The sequence below is a fragment of the Notolepis coatsorum genome, assembly GCF_963971535.1.
Source record: "Notolepis coatsorum genome assembly, chromosome: 20".
In the NCBI taxonomy this organism is placed as follows: domain Eukaryota; kingdom Metazoa; phylum Chordata; class Actinopteri; order Aulopiformes; family Paralepididae; genus Notolepis; species Notolepis coatsorum.
The window spans coordinates 61,222,496-61,240,950 of NC_140184.1; the positions used below are offsets into that span (position 1 = coordinate 61,222,496).

The 18,455-nt window shown below is 43.2% G+C and overlaps 1 protein-coding gene across 1 annotated transcript in view; it reads left to right on the forward strand.

Moving 5' to 3' along the window:
• kif13ba (kinesin family member 13Ba) overlaps window positions 1-18,455 on the forward strand; it is a gene marked incomplete at its 3' end in the record, with an annotated part of 212,184 nt that overhangs the window by 184,828 nt on the left and 8,901 nt on the right. The window contains exons 26-32 of the mRNA XM_084337338.1: window positions 512-611; window positions 1,245-1,371; window positions 6,232-6,287; window positions 6,449-6,573; window positions 7,941-8,216; window positions 15,830-15,982; window positions 16,639-16,716. Coding sequence (XP_084193464.1) covers window positions 512-611; window positions 1,245-1,371; window positions 6,232-6,287; window positions 6,449-6,573; window positions 7,941-8,216; window positions 15,830-15,982; window positions 16,639-16,716 — 915 coding nt within the window. The remainder of the gene's footprint in view (window positions 1-511; window positions 612-1,244; window positions 1,372-6,231; window positions 6,288-6,448; window positions 6,574-7,940; window positions 8,217-15,829; window positions 15,983-16,638; window positions 16,717-18,455) is intronic.

Here is an 18,455-nt window from a genome sequence, read left to right on the forward strand (position 1 = left end):
CTAGATTGCCTTGTTGTGATTGGGTGTAATTCTAGATTGCCTTGTTGTGATTGGGTGTGATTCTAGATTGCCTTGTTGTGATTGGGTGTAATTCTAGATTGCCTTGTTGTGATTGGGTGTAATTCTAGATTGCCTTGTTGTGATTGGGTGTGATTCTAGATTGCCTTGTTGTGATTGGGTGTAATTCTAGATTGCCTTGTTGTGATTGGGTGTAATTCTAGATTGCCTTGTTGTGATTGGGTGTAATTCTAGATTGCCTTGTTGTGATTGGGTGTAATTCTAGATTGCCTTGTTGTGATTGGGTGTGATTCTAGATTGCCTTGTTGTGATTGGGTGTAATTCTAGATTGCCTTGTTGTGATTGGGTGTAATTCTAGATTGCCTTGTTGTGATTGGGTGTGATTCTAGATTGCCTTGTTGTGATTGGGTGTAATTCTAGATTGCCTTGTTGTGATTGGGTGTAATTCTAGATTGCCTTGTTGTGAGGTTACTGAAGTCTCTTATCTCTGTAGGAGCGGGATCTGGAGCGCCTGCGTCACCAGTGGCTGACGGCCCTGACTAAGAGGCAAGAGTATCTAGACCAGCACCTGCAGAGTCTGGTCAGCAAAGCAGGTAACACACACACACACACACACACACGCACACACACACAAACACCAAAATCCAACTAGGACTGTAATTATGACAACTATTTGATTAGTCGACAAAATCTTAATACCGTAATTCCTCTAATAGTAACCCCGGCTTGTATTTGTTTCAACTGTAGCGGGTACCAGGCTTGTATTAGGAGGAGGCCTGTATAAGAGGGAGGCCTATATTTAAAATTTTCAAACGGATCATAATGAATAAATCAACATTTTGTGTCAGTTTGAACCCAGTAAAATGTACTGGATTCATTTATTGAAACCAAGTACTGTATGAAATAGTAAACAGTGCAATTACAGGTGGTCACTGGTCATTTCAACGTTTTCAAAGTGAAATCAAGTAACTAGCTCAGTATGCAGCTCAGTATATTAGTAACCCGGCTTGTATTAGGAGGCCGGCTTATAATTGCTTAGCTCAAGAGCGCACCCGGCCATTAATAGAGACCCGGCTTGTATTTGAGACCCGGTTACTATTAGAGGAATTACGGTAATTTCTTTCTTTGAAGACAGCCCTAACACATACACATCAATTAGAAAGCCCTAGGTCTGTATGGGAGTCGTCCAAACCTTTCTGTGTGTGTTTCTGTCCATCCATCTACAGAGAAGACGGAGGATGATGTTGAGAGGGAGGCCCAGCTGTTGGAGTGGCGTCTGACCCTGACTGAAGAGCGCAATGCGGTCATGGTGCCCTCGGCGGGCAGTGGCATACCTGGAGCCCCTGCAGAATGGTAAGAGATACTGTGTGTGTGTATTTGGTACATGACGTTTTCTCTTTGGCTAGCAGTAGTAGCAGTGTTTGGGTCCATGTACTGTAGCACAACTGACGTTGTTGGCCACAACTTCAGTGTGTCAGTATCAATAGTCTATGAACGCTAAGCAAAGTGAGCGATATATTGTTGACACGATTTAAAAATGCACAAACCCAGACTGCTGTTTGTCTTTTAGATAACGCTAAGCTAGCTGTATTCCAACGCAACAAACCTTTTGCGGTAACGTTACTCCTCTCCAACCCTCTCAGGCTTCCATTGTTGTCTTCCTGCAATAACTCACGCCTTAGAGGATTTCAGCACTTCATTGGCAAAAATGAGCACTTTTAGTGAATGTACTTGGTAACCAAATAAAAAAACACTCAAGTTCAGTTAAAACAGCGAGTACTCAATGAATCGATCACGCCCGCCATCCCTAGTGTGTATGTGTGCCAGAGAAACAAAAACAGTGGCACTAATTTATGCTCCAATCTGATTTTAAAACCAACACGTGCTAACTCTCCCACAAAAGAGGGACTGTGAGTGCATGCCATGCCTGTTTGGAAACATTGCATTTGAGTCTTTTATGAAATTATGTCTGAGCATGTGTCTTTAAGTATGAGTCGGCAAGATCAAATGTGATAACATATTTGTTGTTTATCTGTGGTCAACAGGCTAATGAGTTGCAGTGACTTGGATTTTGGAGTAACGTTAAGGCAATAACTCATGACGGGCTGTGGTGTATTATGATTATATCATAGCTTAAGGGCGTTGTTCTGTTTGGCGTGAGGGGGAGGACAAGCCCCTTAGCTGTAATACAATCACTATATCACAGCCTGAAGTGAGCTATTGCTTTTATAAAATGCTCACCAAGTATAGCAACATGAAAAGTAGACAGATTCCAATAGGTCCACCTGGCTGCCTGCACATAGTGCACTCAAGCGTATTGATTTTAGCTCACGCTAGCTCTTTAGTCTGTTAGCTTGTTGGAATAGCGCCATGGCCAGAATGCACCCTCTGAGCCACTGAAACGAGGCCACTGCCTGTCAGCCTTGAATGCTGCTTTTACGCTTATATATACTTTTATATTATAATGTCACACCAAAGCTCCTGCACTCATGTCAGATTGCACTAACAGGTCAGATTGCACTAATTTGGGTTAGCTAAATTAGTAAATGTATTTAATTAGTCAAAGTCTGGCAGCAGGGATTAATGTCTGCAGTTTTTTTCCAGAGATATGCACTGCTCAGTCCATTCTTTCATAGTTAGGCTATGTGTCCACTCAAAGCATTTAAAAAAAAAAAAAAAAAAAAAAAAAGCTCAGAGCGTTTTTTCTGATGCTCGCGCCAGCCGCGGCTCCGCCCCTTCCTCGATGAGTTACATTGATGAGCGTGCTCCTTTTCCAAAAGTTTAACTAGTTTCAACTTTATGAGCTGGGAGTGCTCTGCCAAAAACGCTGCCGCCCAGAGCTCATAAAACGCGAGGCGCGTCGCTGGGAAGAGGAGCGCGCCTGTCGCTTCTCCTGCATAGAAATGAATGACAAAAAGGAGCTGACAACTCATAAAACGTCGGCTATGGACACAAGCCCTTAGGCTACCACAGAGGTTGAGGTTAACCTTAAATGTTACATTTTTTTTTCATCTGTGCCTAAAAAGAATTTCTCAGACGAATTGTGCAAAGGAATTGGACGTCATAGCCGTTGTATTCAATTATTATACCACGGCTATCAACCAATCCGATTGCTTGATGTGAGCTACCCATTAAATGATAGGATTAACATTTAAGGTTAACCCATTTATAAAATGGATTAGTCAACCTCTGATGACCTGTGGGATGAAACTAAACAAAATGTATGTTTATTTTTGTATTCCTTGTTTTTCCAAGGAGCTGTCTTTGCGTGATAAGAGTTGGGAACTGGGTTGACAGAGAAGCGTGTGTCTCTTAGTTCTAAATAAAACGGTTTAGATATCCCTCTCTCTCTCCCCTCCCCTATTCATTGTAGTCTTTCAAGCGTGAAGCTACAAACAAAATGTGTCAAAATGACATGTTTTTGTTCCTGATTTTTTTTTTTTTTTACACCCTCTGAAAGCTATTTCAGGAAATGGAGACAAGCTTTGTCAAAGAAGCCTCATACAGCTACATTGCTGTGTCTCTCTCTCTCTCTCTCTCTCTCTGCAGATAGCAGCTTATGCTTGATCAAACGTGGATGGTTCCTTTGTAAATAATCCTAGCATTTAACCATTTCAGGTCTTTTTTTAATGTTTTCTAGAAGTTATAATGCTCAGTTTTTTGATTGATTGATTGAAACCTTTATTTATACTCGGGTGAGCTCTGAGGTAGGGTTGCACGGTATACCGGTATTAATATAGTACCGCGGTACTAGAGTGTTCGAAATGATACTATACTGCGTTTGGAAAAAAACTATTTTTTTATTCTTATTTTTTTTATTTATGCATGCGAATGTCTTCCTATTGGAGCACAGCGCTGCTGTCAGTGGTGACGTTGCGCTAGTTTACCGGAAGCAACCTTCTGGAATGAAGAACAACAAACTACTCACGAGAGCTAGCATAGCTCGTCCAACGAATGTTGGCATCAATGGCATGACTACAGTACTGATAGGAGCTACTGTAGCACGTAACGTTAGTTATCACAACCATCGGCAATCGCAGTGAGGATCTTTATTGATTAACGTTAGCTAGCTTTAACTAGAATTATAGTTCGCTAGGTATATAAGCTAACGTTAGCCGAGTTTATTCTATGCAAAATGTGCTAGCTAGCTAACGTTAATCAATAAAGATCCTCACTGCGATTAGTTAGTTATCATAATCATCGCAATCGCAGTGAGGATCTTTATTGATTAACGTTAGCTAGCTAGCACATTTTGCATAGAATAAACTCGGCTAACGTTAGCTTATATAACTAGCGAACTATAATTCTAGTTAAAGCTAGCTAGCTAACGTTAATCAATAAAGATCCTCACTGCGGGGAGCTCCAGTAGCTCACCGCATATCTCGGCGCTATTTCTGCGTCGGGGAAAACCGTGCTGCGTCACGGATCTGGTGGACTCCGAGTTCGATTCCCGGACCCGCCGTCATTTGCCAGAATGTCTTCCCCTGATCTATATCCCGTTTCACCCTGTATCTGTCGGTCATGCTTGACCAGAAAAGCGATAAACGCTAAAAAAAATAAAGTAAAAAAAAAAAAAAAAAATCCTCACTGCGATTGCCGATGGTTGTGATAACTAACGTTACGTGCTACAGTAGCTCTTATCAGTACTGTAGTCATGCCATTAATACCAACATTCGTTGGACGAGCTATGCTAGCTCTCGTGACTACAGTTCCTTATACGAGCATTAGAAAATTTCCACAATGCTATTCGCAAGAATAGAAAATAAATTGAAAAGCCTAATAATAAGCTATACATAGCCTAAACTGCAGTGCTGAAAGCTATTAAACACAGCATCCCCTGTTGGCTGTTGCCTACCCACAACAGAAATTAATAATTAATCTCATTTCTATGGCTTAGTCACAAACGTGATTTATACAGAGACATTTGACAATTGCCCATTAATGGTTCATACATACTGTATAAAGACAACGGAAATCTATTTTATTTTTGTTAAACAGCCTACAATATGACATAACCTAGTTCTAGATTATGATAGGCTATAATCAGTCTCACTCATCAAAATGTTTTCTAGGTTATGGTATCTCAAACTAATTAGGCCCTCTGCTATGACAAATGTATAATAATACAACCATACTTTTTCTACCCCTTGATTTTTTTTTAACTACAGAAGTCTGCTGCATTTGGCTCACAGAGTGACTCCCCCCACTCAGAAGCAACCTAACCTCCGCTTTTTTTGAGCAGCATATTAAGTACACAAATTAGTCCAAAGATGATAAAAGGATCAACAGGGCAGTCGCAGAGTTCATCTGTATGGACCAAGTTCCACTATATATACAGTTGAGAAAGCTGGGTTCAGAAACCTTGTACAGCAACTGTTTTGAGTGCAAAAAAAAGTTCTCCAGCATTTTGAATGCCATTGCTTTTAATTTAATTTATTTATTCTTGTCATTGTTCATTGTTGTGTTTTAAAATAAAGAACAATAATGACATCTGAGGGCGGCTAGGTGGCGCAGTGGGCAAGGCGCTTGCCACCAACGCAGGAGATGCTGGGTTCGAGCCCAGCTCTCGGCGTTGCTACCAGCTTGGCTGGTGGTTCATACTAATACAATTGGCAGTATTAGGGGGTGGGAAGCTGGTGGGTGGGGATCGGACGTTGTGGACAGCGACTCCTACAGGTCGGTTGGTGCGCCTGCGCAGTATAATCAGGAAGCGACGGGGGCGGCGTGTCCCTCCCATGCAGACCCTTGCCGCTGAGAGATTGCGCTGTGCAGGTGAAAAGATGTGCCTCCTCGTGTACCGGAGGGGACACGTGATGCAAGGCTTCGTCCACATTGCAGCCGGCTTGTGGGAGGCATAGTCTAGCAACGTTTGAGACAGGGGAGGGTAGAATTGGACAATACGAAATTGGGGAAGGGAGAAAAATAGAAAAATGGGGAGAAAAAGTGGATCAAAAGAAAAATAAGGACATCTGAGTGTTTCCCTGATTTTGAGGAAAAGTATCGAAATTCATATTGGTATAGTATTGAAACAAAAATGTTGGTATCGTGACAACCCTACTCTGAGGTGAGGCCACCTCATTTACAGAACAAAATAGTTCTCAAAATTCTGTCTCGTACATACAGTATGAGATGGTACATCTGAAAGGGTTAATAGGAAGGATGTCAGACTGTTGCTAGTGCTGGCCATTAACATGTTGTATGTGTTGTTGTCAGGGTGCCCCTCCCAGGCATGGAGACACACACACCAGTGCTCTTCCTGGCCCTCAGTGGTGAGTCTGCTCTCCTCACACTAACTTCAATATACTGTGTACAGTGTACATATGTCTATCTTAGTTATCGCAGAGTTTACTTTGTCTTTTTTTCTGATATGATGCTAATACTTTCTCTCCAAATTTTCTCTCACTCTCTCACACACACACTCATATCCCAGCGGATGACTTGAGTTCTCAGGACCAGTTTGAGGTTCCGGAGGCAGGGGGTTGGGATGCCACTCTAAGCGGAGAGGATGACGATGACTTTTTTGACCTGCAGATAGTCAAGCACTACGATGGAGAGGTACAATCCGTCCTTGTCCTGTGTAGGATTGATAGGTGTGTGTATGTGCACACTCTTACATAGGGCGAGTATCGAAAACATATTTCTGTATTATCAGTATCGTAAAAATATTTGTATATACATTTAAAATTTTAAATGGTAACCTATCAGAATAGATGACTATTTTTATATGGATAGCGTTATTTGATTAGCGTTGCAAATTATACCTGTTTTATGCGCTGGCTTTAGAACTACTACAACAACTTGACTATTTGTGTATGGCTGTTTGTACAACATATGTGGCACAGAGTAACTGGGATGTTATTTTCCAATATCACACATCACACCTATGAGACATAAGTCATCAGAATCTTGGCCTGTGCCAAAGCAAAAATTATGGTTTAATATGAGCTAAAATAGTAGTCAGTTCTACACAGCCAACTTTAATTTATTTAATGGAATAGACTAGAATTTATTTGATTATGCTTGACGGATTTCGATTTATAATTGACAGCTATGGATTTGCGGTTCCTCTAGTGTTCCAGTGATTATCTCCCATTCTCTTCACCTCTCTCTCGCGGTTAGAACCTTTGTGACACAAACTCCTTCTGATTTGAAAAAACGGTCCTATTTGTAAATAGCTAGCTATGAAAGTAAAATATAATGCTATCACAGTAATGTCATAATGCACCACACGTCTGTCATGATATGTTGCCCAACTGCCATTTATTTTGCCTAAACCCAAGTTGCCATTTTCTTCCAGTGACCCGCTGTTATACAGAATATTTTCCGATACTACTATGATGAAAGTTACTGCATTTCAGACAAAACTAGCAGCGCCTATTTCAATGTGAATGGGTTGAATGTGCCCTATTAAGATAGGCATTCATGTCGACCCTGATGTAAACAAGACGAAAGTCTTACTCTGGTCTGCATCCCCTTAACAATTGTATGTATTGAGCTGTACTGTACTGTACCCATTCTGCAATCTGTTAATACAATTTTCAATCAATCAATCCCCCCCACCCCCACCCAGGTAATCCTTCAGTCCTCCTCAATGGTCCTCCAAGGCCACTTTGCATTGTGGGATTAGTAGTATGCTAATCTCTTTTAACAGCCCCAGGAACTTTAAAGCCTCAGAACTCAGAATTATGCTTTCCTGAATACCAATGTATTCAGCCATACATGGCAGAATATTTGCTAAATTACCACAAATAATACCTTATTTTGAAACTCAGAGTCTGCACTTTCATATCATTTGAAAAAACTAAAATGTAAAATTCCGAAGTATATATTTTTAAACCCATATATATAATTGGCGATAGAGAGTGGCAAAATAGACATTTATTCATATGCAAATGTTTGAGATTATTACCCCCTCTTCCCAGGTGAAAGCGGAGGCCTCCTGGGACTCCACAGTCCACGAGTGTCCCCAGCTGAGTCGGGGTGGGTGCTGGCCGGAGCAGCGCGTGTACCTGACGGTGCGTGTGGTGGTGCAGCTCAGCCACCCGGCCGACATGCAGCTGGTGCTGCGGAAGCGCGTCTGCGTCAACCTGAACCCCGGGCGGCCCGGCTTCGCCCAGAACTTCCTGAAGAGGATGTCCACTCGCAGCACCATTCCCGGGTGCGGGGTCACCTTCGAGGTGGTGTCCAACATCCCCGGGGTGAGCGCCGTGAGACAGAAGTCTAATAGAACTGTACATCCCCGGGGTGAACGCCGTGAGACAGAAGTATAATAGAACTGTACATCCCCGGGGTGAGAGCCGTGAGACAGAAGTATAATAGAACTGTACATCCCCGGGGTGAGAGCCGTGAGACAGAAGTCTAATAGAACTGTACATCCCCGGGGTGAGAGCCGTGAGACAGAAGTATAATAGAACTGTACATCCCCGGGGTGAGAGCCGTGAGACAGAAGTATAATAGAACTGTACATCCCCGGGGTGAGAGCCGTGAGACAGAAGTATAATAGAACTGTACATCCCCGGGGTGAGCGCGCTGTGAGACAGAAGTATAATAGAACTGTACATCCCCGGGGTGAGAGCCGTGAGACAGAAGTATAATAGAACTGTACATCCCCGGGGTGAGAGCGCCGTGAGACAGAAGTATAATAGAACTGTACATCCCCGGGGTGAGAGCCGTGAGACAGAAGTATAATAGAACTGTACATCCCCGGGGTGAGAGCGCCGTGAGACAGAAGTATAATAGAACTGTACATCCCCGGGGTGAGAGCCGTGAGACAGAAGAGGAGATGGAACTGTAAACCCACTGTCTTTTACAATACCTCAGGGAAATTACCTGTTGGGGAAGTGTATCTTATAATGAAAATGTACCGCACTTGAAAAACTAATTTCAAAATGTCAAATTTAATTAATTAGTTGTTTTTTCTGGTAAATTAGATTCAAGATTCAAGAGGTTTATTTGTCACATACATACCAGGGCATACAGTGAAATGCGGGTGGCCATGCCCACTTTGATTGTGCAATAATACTAAATAATAAAATAGACATAATAAACGGGTAATAAAATAGACATAAAATAGGCATGATAAAATAGACATGCTGAAGTCCTGAGATAGTGCAATACAATGTTAGCTACAGATTTAAGGGACTGGGTCCTATGTACACTACTATACAATATACAGTTTTTACTCTATATCCTTATGCTATACTTGCTATTTCTAAACTATACTATACAAGAATCACATCAGTTCTTTCCTTAAAGTGACCTTTATGTTCCTCATTCCTTGTGTCCTTTCCATTTAGTTTAAAGTGACCGTTTGTGTGTGAGCGAATGCAGCATGTGTTGTGTGTGTATGTGTGTGCTCGTGTGTACTTGTGTGTGGATTGATTGATTGATTGAACATTTAAAAATAACATTTTAATGAACAGATTGCAGAATGGGTACAGTACAGCTCAATACACACAATTGTTAAGGGGATGCAGACCAGAGAAAGACTTTCGTCTTCGTGTTTCGTGTTCGGACATTTACAGAGATCCTAACAGAAGATATATACATACGAGGGGGAGGAGACTGTACATTGGGAGGGGGTGGGGGGGTTGGTTGGGGGGAGGGGGGTGCAAGCATAGGGAGGGGGGGTTTGGACATTTACGGGGGCCAGTTTCTAATTGCAGCCTCCCGTAGGTGCTCTTTGAGAGCGGTTTTGAAGGTGGGTAGGGATTAAAAAATGTTTACGGCTGTGGGTAGGGCGTTCCACATTGATGTGGCATAATTGCGAAACGTGTTTAGTCCCTTGTTTGAGCCGAATCTGGGTTGAACATGATTTGTGGAACTCCCTCTGGTGTTGTGGTATTCACTGACCTTTGGGAAGTATTTCGACATGTACATGGGTATCTTAGTGGTGTAGTTTATCTTGTAGACCAGACTCATTGCAAGTTGCTGTACTCTGTCGTCTACTCTAAGCCAGCGGTTCTCAACAGGGGTGCGGCGGCACCGAGAGCTACCAGGGGTGCCTTGAGATTAAATTTTTTTTTTTTTTATTATTTTTGGATTACTAAAGTGCTATCTGTTGCAGCTGCACGGTTTTCCATGAAAATACCATATTTGGATAAGTTTGACCATTTCTCTAAATCTGAAAATCATTATTTAATAAAACACAAAAGGATAAAAAAAATACTTTACAGACAACATTGAGAGAAAGCTTCCTGACACATCTCCATCCAAACTCTTGGAAGAACTCATTGAAATCTCATCTGATACCACCTGGAGAGCTCGTTTGAGTGTGGTGCTGAGTACCAAGTATCTCATGATGCAGCAGTTAAGGTGTTGATACCATTCAGCACCACATATCTGTGTGAAGCTGGCTTTTCATCCATGACGGCTCTTAAAACTAAATATAGGGCCAAGTTGAGCCTTTTTTGTATTTTATTTTTTTATTATTTTTTAAACAAACATATAAACAAACATGACAACACACGATAAGATACACAAGCATTAGTTGACAGTGCACATCCAATGAAATCACATTTTAGTTAATTGTCATATATAGGATATACCCTTAATACCTGTTATCTAAAAACCTACACACATATGCTCCAGCTCGTACCCCCCCCCCCCGGACCCCCCCATTGGATAATCCATCCACTTTCCATTGCTCCTAACCAGACATTACCATTATATGCTAGCTTTTATTTTCTCCACCACTTCTAACCACAATGTCATTTTGGATTCATTGAGACCCAAAATTCTTGCTGTAGATATTTCTTGATAGATCACATCGAGATATGTAATAATCCAGACCTTTCGGCACATTTTTTCCGGTTGGAACCATCGTGATGCTATCAGCTTTTTAGCCACTGTGATACCAGACAAAACCAATCTCTTTAGCTGTGGAGGTACTGCACACTCACACTTCAGCAGTAATACAGAGGGGTGTACAGGTATATTCCAAGTTACGAGATTTGATAATTGCTGGGTCACCTCTTTCCAGAATATCTTAACTGGTGGGCAGTCCCAGTACATGTGCATAAATGTCCCCTCGTCCCCATTTGTACATAAAGAGCATTTGGAGTCTTGTATAAGACCCATTTTTTCCAGTCTTATAGGAGTCAAGTATGTCCTGTGAATATAGTTAAGATTGATTTGTTGATGGTAGTATGGAAAAAAAAATTAGGCAAGCGTGGGAACCCTGACTCAAGCTCGACACTGCTAGACAAACAATACTACTTATCCTTGGCTGCTAGATATACCACTCCTGCTGACTTGTTGTACACAATTTGTAAGTTGCTTTGAATGAAAGTGTCAGCTAAATGACCAAATGTATTTAAATATGTAACTCACAAAACATTCCATGGCCCCAAAATCATGTGGGGACCCCCCCCCTGGGGGTCCTGACCGACCCACAGGTTGAGAACCACTGCTTTAGGTGATCTTTTCCCTCTTAGTGTATGTATTATTTATGTTAGTTTGTTTTTTCTTTTCTCCACCCCCATAATATTGACATTTTCTGCCTACAGTGAAACATGATAGCAGCTATCTGTTAGTTAAAGCTGTTGACAAAAAGTGCACTGACTTGTGTGCTGTTTGGGAACAGTTGACAATGTTTATGTAAAGCTTTTCATCAGCTCACCTGAATATGTGTTCTCAAGTTAGTGCTGGACGTGTGGGAAGTTGAGAGCAGCTTAGTTTTTGGCTGACACAATAAACACCTAAACACACTCATAAATGTTTCCAGATAGGGCCATGGAGAGGCATTGTTGTTATTGACATCATCTTCATCAATGCCATCAGCCCTGGAAACATCGAATCCCTCTGCCATTTTGCGCGGACTGGTGGTTCATTCATTCATTCAGTGGTCTGTGTTTTGATTTTTTTACTTCCTGATTTGCGGAGCTGGAGTGGCATGTCCCGCCCTATCCTGCCTTTGATTGGCCTACCCGTAATGTTTTGGCCTAACCTTACCCAATCGTGAGTCGTCATACTCGTATCTAAACCAACCAACCAATCATAGTGGGTTTTCTCCGGGGATTATTATTTTTTTTTAGTCTGTTTCCGGATAGTAGCGTGTAGCGTTTTGCTCACGCTACGCCACTACTTGATTCAAAAAATAGCTGCACTACAGAGAACGCTACTTGGTTCAAAAGTAGCGACGCTACCATCACGCTACTGAGAAATGTAGTTAAGCTATGTAGCGTCGCTACTTGTAGCTAGCTACTGCCCATCACCAGTGTTGTGTAATGCTGTGCTGAGAAAGCTTATCCCCTTCGCATCAACATACCTCTGTGAGGCCGGATTTTCAGAGTAGAAGCGGATCTCCGCAGACCAGGCTGCAGAAACAAATTAGTGGGGGGGCATAAAATGTTCTCGGGGGGGCACAATGGTTTTTCAACACCGGTTCCCTTTTATACGTTTCAGCTGGGACAACGGCGCTGTGGCTTGCTTGGCGCTGCCCACGGTGCTGAACTAAACAGCAGAGAGGCAGTTGAAAAATCTAATTTCTCTATATCTTAAGAACATTCACTTATACAAAAACAGACTGAACGGATATATATAACAGACCTGCTGGGGCAGCGGACTGAGAGCAGGGGACACAAACAGGCTGGATAAGATGGTCACGAAGGCCAGTAGCGTGGTTGGGGTGGAGCTGGACTCTAGCGAGGGTGGCGGAGAGGAGGAACCTTGCTAAGCTCCAGGCTAGAGCTGCCGCGGTATTGATTATTTCCTTACCGCACAAATTTGCAAAATATTTCCTACCGCCGCGGTTATTACCGCATGCACACAAAAAATTAAAAAAAAAAGTTTGAATGCATTTTTTTTTTTAGTAGTAGTAGTCTACTCTTTATAGCATATAGCCTGCCTCTAGTCTAAATGTCTATTTTTAGAGGATGACTTTGCAGCATGAATATTGTTTGGGATTCGGCAAGCACGCATTAGTTATTGAAAGTGAAACACGGATTCGAAGTTTACCCTCTGGTCGTGCGCCGTTCACTCGGTGTCGCGGGCAGGGGTGGTTACCCCTAACCCCCCCGACCCTTTCTTATTATTATTACTATAAAGTTACTACTTTATAATAAAGGCATTCGTTTTGTGGCATTAACATTATATAGTTATACGTTCAATAACATCAGCGTATTTACCGGACAATAGCAAGGCAAGCAATACTCTATTCATATCTCAGTTCCTTTCTTTGCTCAGAGCGTGCCGAGTTGTCCCATTCTGCGGTCTGTTAATAAAGTTTTCAATCAGACAAGTGTATAGAACGAAGGGCTTTTATTATAACATTCGTTGCAGACAGTAAAATCATTATGTCTCGTTTAGTACTCCTTAGGAGCGATCGTAGTCCACTCCGGCGGAGAGTTAAAGCTAACGTTATTAGCCGTGTTGTGATGATCTGACATTCAGGAAGTAAAAACCTAATACTCGCTTGCCGATTGGTGGTAACACACTGCATGACGCTACAACGTGTGACGCGACTCTCTTCTGACCAATCAGTGGTCTGCAATGTTTCACGTGACTTTTCTGGTACCCAATAGGGTCGCTTGGAACCTCGAGAGAGGAGTAGGGTATATCTGCAGAGCCGCAAGCCCAACGAGAGGAGGACAATTTATTATTATTATTATAAAAAACAGCGGTGACGCGGTATTCAGCCTACTCTGCGGTGGCCGTGATGTAACAGCGATACCGCGGTAATCGCGGCAGCTCTACTCCAGGCCATCAGGGAAAACCCCTCCCACCCACTATACACAGACTTGGCTGACAGGAGGAGCATGTTATAGGCTCACACTACCTAAATGTAGCACTGAATGGCACAGGAAGTCCTTCATTCCGACAGCCATCAGACTATACAATGCATCACTGTGCCTCACTGCATCACTTAGCACAGGGTGACAGTTACCATCTTCCTGGACTCTTCGTTTTGAAACAGCACTGTGCAATATTACACCTACTGTAGACTTCGGTATATTTTTACTGTATTTATTTACTGTATCTTTTATTCTATTTTTATTCTATTTCATTTTATTCTATTCTTAGGCCATTTGTTTTGTTATTCTTATTTGTGACTTGTTCTGTCTAAATGTTTAATGTTGAGTGATTTGCAGTGTCAAATTTCCCTCAGGATAATGCATTTCTATTATATTCTATTCTATATCTTTGAAAAGTCTCCATTTATTCAACACTTCTGAATTCACTGACAAACTGAACTGAACAAACAAAAATAAGGTGCATAAAAAGCAAACAAAATTCCTTCGCAGGCTACTCACCATCATTAGTAGAGCGACAAGCGGTGTTTGGGGACAGAGTGAAATCTTCTTAAAACACTGCCCCTCCACTCATTCCTGAACTTTTTTGTTAACTCCTTCTCAAATGCCAACTGAATTAAATTGGCCTTGCGTCGATGAAGCATACTAAGGCGATGTTCTGTAAAGACGTTCTTGAGGGTAGAAAACGAATTCTCACAGAGTGCCGTGCTAGCTTCAGTAGTGTTGTTGTTGACATCAGTGCCCACTAGGGCTGTCCCCGACTAAGGATTTGGATAGTCGACATTTTTTTTTTGTATTTTTTTTACCAGGGTGGGCACAGCTGACTCAGTGGGCGGGCCCGGCCCCCTAATGCCCGCCCATGGTGCCGGGTCTGGATCTCTGCCAAAGCGCACGTGAACGCATTTTCTTTTCATGTTCTAGCAACATATTTTGGCTAAATATGCCTTGTTTTATAAATGTGTATACAGAAACAATTCCGTTGCTTTATTTTTTTTATCCACTTTTTCTCCCCATTTTCTATTTTTCTCCCATCCCAATTCCGTATTTCCAATTCTTCCCTCCCCTGTCTTGAACGTTGCTAGACTATGCCTCCCACTGGTCGGCTGTAGTGAGGATAGAAGCCTTGCATCACGTGTCCCCTCCGGTACACGAGGAGGCAGCCTGTCGCATCTTTTCACCGCAGCAGCTCGAACTCTCAGTGGCGAGGAGTAACGCGTGGGAGGCTCACGCTGCCCCCGATACTTCCTGTTTCCGCCGCACCGGCGTCACCCAACCGACCTGTAGGAGTCGCTGTCCACAACGTCCAATCCCCACCCACCGGCTTTCCCACCCTCTAACACTGCCAATTGTGTTAGTATGACGGCCGGCCAAGCCGGTAGCAACGCAGAGAGCTGGGCTCGATACCAGCATATCCGGTGTTAGTGGCGAGCGCCTTGCCCACTGCGCCACTCAGCCACCCACAATTCCGTTGCTTTTGTTGATAATATTCATTAATTTCATTGATAACATAGTGCTGTAATTTCATTTTCTAATAAATATGCTTGATCAAGTTCAACATGTGCTTTTATTTTGATATTCCTTATTACCACGTTGAAATTACACGATACATTAAGTGTGGGGTCGCCAAAAAAAATCCTAAATAAAATGGGGTCGTGGTATAAAAAAGTTTGAGATGGGGTGCTCCAGTAGCACACCATGTTACCGTGCTGCGTCACGGATCTGGTTGACTCCGAGTTCGATTCCCGGACTCGCCGTCATTTGCCGAATGTCTCCCCCTGCTCTCTCTCCCGTTTCACCCTACAACTGTCGGTCATGCTTGACCAGAAAAGCGATAAACGCTAAAAAAAAAAAGTTAAAAAAAAAAAAAAAGTTTGAGAACCCCTGGTTTAGATGAATCGATCAAATAATCACCAGATTAATCAATAACAAAATAATGGTTAGTTGCAGCCCTAGTGTCCACCATCCCCTCGGATGGTGATGGGATACCCTACTCCTTGCCCATGTTTAATGTATCATCCCCTCTTCCTGTCCTCCTTCTCCTCTTCCTCCTCTCCTCTCAGGATGCACAGGGTTCTGAGGACAGGGAGATATTGGCTCGTCTGGCTGCCAGTGCAGAGAACCCCAAGTCTGCCGGCAACGAAGTGGCCATAGAGAAATATCTCCGCAGTGTCCTGGCTGTGGAAAATATCCTCACACTGGACAGACTCCGACAGGTCAGAACACGCGCATGTACATCGAGCAGGACTTGACCATCAGCAAAATGGTCCACTGGTTCTTCAGTAAACCTTTCAAATTCACTATCTTAACCATTAAAGCCACTGGCCCTGAAAAACGCATCTTATTTTATAGGGGTATACCGGTACACCAAGTTCCATTAGTGTGTTGGCCATGGTACTCAAAAATAGAAATAGCATATTGTAAATGATCTGCCAGTTATAAACACATTCATTAATGTTATGAGGTATTGTCATGAATTGAAAATAGCTTATTGGAAATAGAAACAAATATTTACACCTAATATTAGATTTTTAACTGGACATAGTGTACATAATGGTTAAAAACTGAAACTGTCTTTTGAAAATGTTAGCATTCAGTATCAACACGCATTGAACGGCTATTGGTGCTGTTTTCAGCCTTGGACGTTGATAAATTGAGGATAGCAGGCCTACCAAAGACTAGAGCCAGACATGTGGCCAGAATACTGCACAGCTCTGTACTCACACTGGTCGTAGACTGTGAGATGGTGCTTTATGGACACACAGGTGTACAAACATAGGAAAAACTATTTACATTTGTAATCCTACATGCATCTGATTGGTGGATTCAAATGTGTGTGTGTGTGTGTGTGTGTGTGTGTGTGTGTGCCTAGGAGGTGGCAGTGAAGGAGCACCTGGCAGGCAAAGGGAAGGGGAGCAGACGCAGCCTTAGCTCACCCAGCGTCCACAGGGTAAACTACCTGCTACTACACACTATACACACCCAGCGTCCACAGTGTAAACTACCTGTACTACACACTATACACACCCAGCGTCCACAGGGTAAACTACCTGTACTACACACTATACACACCCAGCGTCCACAGGGTAAACTACCTGCTACTACACACTATACACACCCAGCGTCCACAGGGTAAACTACCTGTACTACACACTATACACACCCAGCGTCCACAGGGTAAACTACCTGTACTACACACTATACACACCCAGCGTCCACAGTGTAAACTACCTGTACTACACACTATACACACCCAGCGTCCACAGGGTAAACTACCTGCTACTACACACTATACACACCCAGCGTCCACAGTGTAAACTACCTGTACTACACACTATACACACCCAGCGTCCACAGGGTAAACTACCTGTACTACACACTATACACACCCAGCGTCCACAGGGTAAACTACCTGCTACTACACACTATACACACCCAGCGTCCACAGGGTAAACTACCTGTACTACACACTATACACACCCAGCGTCCACAGTGTAAACTACCTGCTACTACACACTATACACACCCAGCGTCCACAGTGTAAACTACCTGTACTACACACTATACACACCCAGCGTCCACAGGGTAAACTACCTGTACTACACACTATACACACCCAGCGTCCACAGGGTAAACTACCTGTACTACACACTATACACACCCAGCGTCCACAGGGTAAACTACCTGCTACTACACACTATACACACCCAGCGTCCACAGTGTAAACTACCTGCTACTACACACTATACACACCCAGCGTCCACAGTGTAAACTACCTGTACTACACACTATACACACCCAGCGTCCACAGGGTAAACTACCTGCTACTACACACTATACACACCCAGCGTCCACAGTGTAAACTACCTGTACTACACACTATACACACCCAGCGTCCACAGTGTAAACTACCTGTACTACACACTATACACACCCAGCGTCCACAGGGTAAACTACCTGTACTACACACTATACACACCCAGCGTCCACAGGGTAAACTACCTGCTACTACACACTATACACACCCAGCGTCCACAGTGTAAACTACCTGCTAATACACACTATACACACCCAGCGTCCACAGGGTAAACTACCTGCTACTACACACTATACACACCCAGCGTCCACAGGGTAAACTACCTGCTACTACACACTATACACACCCAGCGTCCACAGGGTAAACTACCTGCTACTACACACTATACACACCCAGCGTCCACAGGGTAAACTACCTGCTACTACACACTATACACACCCAGCGTCCACAGTGTAAACTACCTGTACTACACACTATACACACCCAGCGTCCACAGGGTAAACTACCTGTACTACACACTATACACACCCAGCGTCCACAGTGTAAACTACCTGTACTACACACTATACACACCCAGCGTCCACAGGGTAAACTACCTGTACTACACACTATACACACCCAGCGTCCACAGTGTAAACTACCTGTACTACACACTATACACACCCAGCGTCCACAGGGTAAACTACCTGCTACTACACACTATACACACCCAGCGTCCACAGGGTAAACTACCTGTACTACACACTATACACACCCAGCGTCCACAGGGTAAACTACCTGTACTACACACTATACACACCCAGCGTCCACAGGGTAAACTACCTGCTACTACACACTATACACACCCAGCGTCCACAGTGTAAACTACCTGT